This window comes from Argiope bruennichi, chromosome 9 (assembly GCF_947563725.1).
Source record: "Argiope bruennichi chromosome 9, qqArgBrue1.1, whole genome shotgun sequence".
In the NCBI taxonomy this organism is placed as follows: domain Eukaryota; kingdom Metazoa; phylum Arthropoda; class Arachnida; order Araneae; family Araneidae; genus Argiope; species Argiope bruennichi.
The window spans coordinates 91,916,585-91,923,096 of NC_079159.1; the positions used below are offsets into that span (position 1 = coordinate 91,916,585).

The window sequence follows — 6,512 nt, forward strand, 5'->3', positions numbered from 1 at the left end:
AGAATCCTACTTGAAAGCTAGAAATTGGCGCACAGTTTGGAATGGAAGTTTTTGTACATTCTAATAGTGTATGGAAGTTAATTTATGATTCATGAGTTATATAAAAAAGATTTGCTAGATATTATTGGGAATTGATGAGTAGAAACAAACGATTAAGAAAAACACATTTCATGAGTGAACGACTATTATTGGAACATTGACAACAATTTTCTACATCACGAGACAGTATATTCTGAAAGCTGAACAAAAGAACGAATCAAATAAATTAAAAAACAAATCACAAAAACGAACAGACAAAAAAAAAAAAAAAGTAATTTTCTTGCATACGTTTTAAGAACAGTTCTGCCATATATTCTTATCAACTCGTTTCAGAATCGGAAATAAGGATTCGCATTTCTTCAACAGCTTCGACGCTATAGATATTTATAATTTGTTTGAAATTATGAAATTCCCATCTAAACTTATAGTAGCTAATATCCCTGGAAAACACTTTCTTCAAGTAGATTTGAAAACTGGCGGACAACAGCAACTCATCGGGATAGAAGGAAGATTTTTAGATGAGGTCTCAAAAGCTTTGCACTCTTCTTTGGAAATTATTGTATCTGAAGATGGCGAAATAGGACGGAAAGGACCTGACGGTAATTGGACAGGAATAATTGGCTTGGTGCAAAGGGATGAAGCGGATTTGGCTATGAATTTTTTGGCAATCACAGAAGAGCGTCTGACAGCTGTGGATTTCAGTACCATTTACACCGTGGATGCTACCACTTTTGTTATTGGAAGACCCAGTCCTTTACCACCAACTCTGGCTTACTTGTATCCTTTCGAGCTGAGTTTGTGGGTAAGCTTAGCCTTTATGTTGTTTCTTATGCCTTGGTTTATTTTACTATTAACAAACACTAAATCTTCGTATTTCTGTCTAATTTTGGATTTATTTGGTAATTTTGTAAATCAAGATATGTCCATTAGAGATAACTCAACTCGAAGCAGGGTGCTTTCGATATCCTGGATTGTATTTACGTATGTGATATCTTTAAGTTACTCAGCTGTTCTGCTGTCATTCTTGAGTGTTCCTCTTTACAGGCAACCAGTGAAAAATTTTCAAGAACTTTCAAACGCCATTAGCAAGAACGAGTTGAAAGCATTTTTGATCCGTGGGTCCATTATCGAATATTTCCTCGAACACTCCCAACAAAAGCATCTCAGATACCTTGGAGATACTATCAAAAAGGAAGGATGGTACACGACTTTAAATAATCTTAATGGGCTTGTTGCCAATGACCATTTTGCATTCATTGGTCCAAGAGTTGCTTTAAAAGTCCTTTTTGGATCAGATGAACACAAAATAGTCTTGTGTCATGGAACGTGGCTTTTGCAGTAAACAAAGATTTCTGCTGCAAAACTGCGTTGAATGTCGTTTTATTCAGAATGAGAAGTGCAGGTTTATTTGAGAAATTTGTTATGGATGAATCCTACAATACTTTGCTTGAAACTCCTGCCAGATTATCTCATTCAGATGATACGAAACAGATATATCTCAAGAATATATTTGGTGTTATTTTTCTTCTTATCATTGGGTACGTTTTATCAATCTTGTCATTATTGGGAGAAATTTTATACAATAGTCAATATTGTAAATTTTGCTTCAGCTTCAAAATATTTAAAAAATTAAAGCAACATATGATGCGAAGTCATTAATGTACGCCTGAAATTTTGTCAGCATTGAAAATCTCACCCTTTTAAATCATTTTAAATCCCTTTTAAATCATTTTAAAGGGCAAAAAATTATCTTTACAATTATGCCAATTTAGTTGCTGTCAAATTTTATTTAGATTTAATTAACTTTTAATTGTATTTGTAGTAATTAACTAATAAATGTATTATTACAATTAATTAATTTATTTATTAAACACATTTTATTTACAACAATACTTTCATTATTGTGAATGAAACAGATAGCATTATTTTCTTGAAGTGTTGAAAACTAAAGGTAAGTCACAAAATCACGCATGAAATTTGATACATTTAAGTCATTGCGTTTTTAAGGTATCCAAACACGTTGAAAAGGTCAATTTTCGCCAAATATGACATTTTTAATTTTTTTTTATTAGATAGACCAGTCTTTGAGCTATCCAAAACAGGTTTACTTTTATCTCTACGTTAATTAGAAGTCAAGATATTAATATTTTTGTAATGATTGGTAAACCGGAAGTGGACATTTAAATAACCGGAAGTAGCGATTTAAAACATGTTAAAAATTTGTATAAACACAAATTTAGTTTTAAATACGGAACATTTTTTGTACCGCAAAATAAAAAATGCCAATGAGAGTATTAACGGTGTTTTGTGGAAATTTGTACATAAAGATGTCTTTATTGAACTCCAAACCCTCAGATTAGGAACAATTATGTCTGTAATACATTTTAGGATTACTGAATATTCTTAAGGTTATTGCCGTGTATAATAGTGCAAATGCAGTTAAAGCATTTGCTGAGCTCGACAAAAACAGAATATACGAATCTAGGTGGCATTCACTGCCAAACACAAAAATTGCCAGAAAAAAAAATGATTAAAAAAGAGAAATTATTAAATGCTGAGGAGAAAGAAAGTATAACCTATAAATGTTCACACATAATTTATTATTAAAACATGTTAGTGTATACTTTAAATGCATTTTTCTCAAAATTGATTTTTTTCTTATTTTTTGCTCACTTCAAATCAAATAACTCAAAATATAATGATCATATTACTATGAAATTTGGTGGACTTTGTCTTTATATTATTTTATAGAGAATGAACTAAAAGAATTTAGATTGAGTGAATATATATTTTTTTAATTTACAGCCTATTGTTTGAACAATAACGTCATAAATTTACTAAAAATTTCATGATAAATTCTTTGACTGGTTCTAAAATTTTTATTTATTATTATAACCATACGATTGTAGTTCATTCCTTAGAGAAAAAACTATGTAGTTTATTTTGTTATAAGTTTTGTTCGGATGAGAGCAATAATTTTTGGTGTGAACCAATTTGAAGTTTTTAAAGAATTTGCTTAAAGTTATGCTTTTAAATGCCAATTTTCAAAAAGTTTTAATGTTTATTTCAAATATTGACATCCTATTACTACTTTTGAATAGTCTTAATCCCAGAAATATGGTTAAAGTATGTCTACAGCATGTTTTTCTAAAAATGTGCTCCGATCGTGTTCGGATACCTTAAATTGCCGCGTTTACATACTTGTGAAAGTGCAGACTGGCAGAAAATTAACACCTGGAAGGATTTTGTATAAAGATATTTACTCTTTAAATGCTAAATCTGTGTACCAAATTTTAGCCATCTAGTTCTTTTCATTTTGTTTTTATCATGCTAATTTATATTCGGACATTCTGACTTACTCATAATGGATTTCATTTAAAATTTGACAGAAATCTACAAATGCTGTGTAAAAACTGTATATAAAATTTCAACAATATAGCTAAAAGCGTTTTGAAGATATCCTTGTCAAAAACAAACAGATAGACAAAAAAAAAAAAAAAAAAAAAAAAAAAAAATGTGTTTTTTAAACTTTAAAAGATCTAAAACATGTAATTCTACCAAAAATCTTGAGTTCAACTTTTTTGACGATTAGAATATTTTCTCAATACTTCAAAATGAAATTCGTATGGCATTCAAACTCAGAATCAGTGAATGAAAAAAGTAAAAGTAAAGTATTGCCGGGTTTACACTCGGCCAGTTATAAGACGGCAGCGCATGCGTAGAAAGCGACTGGTTTATATTTGCCACATTTTCATAAGATAAGAATCAGGTATTCCATGATAAGTTATAAACTGACATTTGGACGTCCCTAAATTTTTCTTTTTCACTGCGCATAGCATTAAAATGATGGATACTTACACAAAAAAACATGGTAAAATAAAAATAAAAAAAGGCCGGTATACCTCAATTTGGAAAACTGTAAAAAATAATAATAATAATAATCGGAATTAATCTATGATAAGTGATCAATTTTTTCACACCAAATTCTACAAACGCATGTGTAGTAAGAAGAAAACACAGAACAGCAGCATGTTGTTGTCCCGCCGGGAAAATTACTTGACATCTACTGAACAGCATTTTTCAGCCTTTCTACGTATGCGCTGTTCATTGGCCGTCTTATAACTGGCCAAGTGTAAACTCGGCATAATGTCACTTTCTTTACTGATAACATTATAAAAGAATTCTTAATATACCGCTTTAGCAACATGGTTATTTTTATCACAGTCTATAGGCAATATCTTTATGAGGAGGTATATAAACAAGGAGCAATATAGAATATATCCAGTTTTAATTTCTAATTTTGTTTACTTTAGTTTAGTACGGATTGCTTTGAGATTTATGCTTACCGTTTGGCCGCTTTATCTCCATTTTTCTTGACTCCTAATAAGAAATAAATTTCTGGTAACACTGAATGAATTAAAAAATAATAAGAAATCCTGACTTTTATTCAACATATACAGCCAAATTTATATTGAAAAAAAAAAAAAAAGCTTTTGAACTTTTCTTTTTTTATTTTAAAATTGTACATTAAAAAATTCTCTAAATTATGCTCTTTTATTTAATTTATTTTCTTTAAGCTTTTAAAGATTTATTGGCAACATAGTGTGAAATTATAAATTTTAGAAAGTTCCAGAAGCTTTTGTGAAATGTAGAATTTAAGCGCATGATTTTGTTCCTTTGCATGCATTTTATGACTTAAAAGATTTTTTTTTTTTTTTTAATTTTGAGAGAGAGATCACTAATGTTTTCTCTCACTTAACATGTTGAAATAAACTGAATCGTTTTTTAAAACTGATTTTTCTTCGTAACTTCTTGAATAAACTGCACCATAAATCATTAAAGAAAACAAGATTCAATGTGCATTATGTTTCGCTTATAGCAATAGTAGGCAAATTATGACTAGTTTATCCAGTTTTAAACTACAGAAATTTTATAGCTATTAGAAATATTATATTGCAAAACCTAGCTTTTAAAATTGCATTTACAATTTTATTCGACGACGTGATGGGTATTTCGACGGAGCACCTGGACTCGTAGGTCCTTAATCTCCGAAACCTTATAATAATTTTAAGAATTTAGTACTAGTATTTATGATTTAAACATGAATATTTAATTGCCTGAATAACTATTGAACTCTGTAAGGGAATTGGTTATTAATAACAAACAAAAAAAAGGGGGATAACATACATAAAAAAAATTATATTACTAATTGTGATACAGAACTGATTAATTTTAATTAGGTATCAATTACCTGCTGTTGGCACACCTTCGTCGAATCTGTCCGATCCAGTTAGGTAGTCAAATGGTTATCAAAGGGTTAATGATCATGACTTTCCTTACAATTTTATTCATCGCATTAGTCTTAAAGAATTTTTTAAATCATATATACCTTATTTGTTCTTATTAGGTCCTATAATACGTTTTACTGACCTTGATTTTGATAATCCTTTTCCGAAAGATTTACTCCAATTTTTAATCAATTAAATTACTCAAAGAAAAGATAGGGCATTTATTTTGTTTTTGCTTTTTAAACCAGCGGGATTGGTCTTCGCAAAACATTCTCGAATACTCTTTAAATGCCAGAGAATACCTTATATGGCATTGGCTTATAATAGTTACGAAATATTTTTTGACGTGAATTTTCTATTTTTATCGAATCTATCGTGCCATCCTTGGTCAGCTATTTGGTAATTAATCCCTGGCATGCTTTAATAGTATTCAAAAATCAAATTTATGTTTCATACATGTTTTTCTCAACCGAATGAAACAAAAATTTGACACAAAACTGCAATTGTAGTCACAAACTCCCATACCAAATTTGATATACTTAAGTCATTGCGTTTTTCATTTATCGCTTTTACATGTTTCTGAACAGACCGACAGACAATCCGTAGTTAGATTTCGCTCACAATTTGACCTTTACATCATAGATGGTGAATATGTGTACCGAATTTTATCTATCTAGCTCTCTTTGTTTTGTAATTATCGTGTTAACTTATATTCGAACAGGTGGACTTCATCTGAACAGATTTTGCACCAAATTCCATAGAAATCTGCAAATTTAGTGTTAAGACCATATACCAAATTTCATCTGTCTAGCTCAAAGCGTTTTGAATTATCTTTGTCATAGACAGACAAATATTTTCTAAAAATGTGTTATTCGAGCTCAGGAAGGTCTAAAACTTGATAGATTAATTAAAATCTCGAGTTCGAATTTCTTGAGGATTTCTATACTTTCCTTATACTATGTATATGAAAAGTAAGAATTGGATTTTTGAACAAAAATAGGATTAACTAATTGTTTCATAGATTGGCGCCTTTTTTATGATCATATTCTAAACACGACAAAAAATCTTTGTTATTAATGGAGAATCAAGATTTTCATGATTAAAAAATTAGATGTAAAATTAAATAAACTTATTAATAACCTTAATGAGTTTTTTTTTCTATACCTGCATAAAGTTCACCATTAC

The 6,512-nt window shown here is 29.7% G+C and overlaps 1 protein-coding gene across 1 annotated transcript; it reads left to right on the forward strand.

Moving 5' to 3' along the window:
- The first annotated feature begins 442 nt into the window (after nt 1-442).
- LOC129985016 (glutamate receptor ionotropic, delta-1-like) lies at nt 443-1,381 on the forward strand. Its single transcript, XM_056094945.1, has one exon. It carries the CDS (start codon nt 443-445, stop codon nt 1,379-1,381), a length of 939 nt encoding a protein of 312 aa, XP_055950920.1.
- Nucleotides 1,382-6,512: the final 5,131 nt, after the last annotated feature.

What these genes read in the sequence shown, in the direction of transcription:
- LOC129985016 (XM_056094945.1), top strand. Translation starts at nt 443, where the DNA reads ATGAAATTCCCATCTAAACTTATAGTAGCTAATATCCCTGGAAAACAC.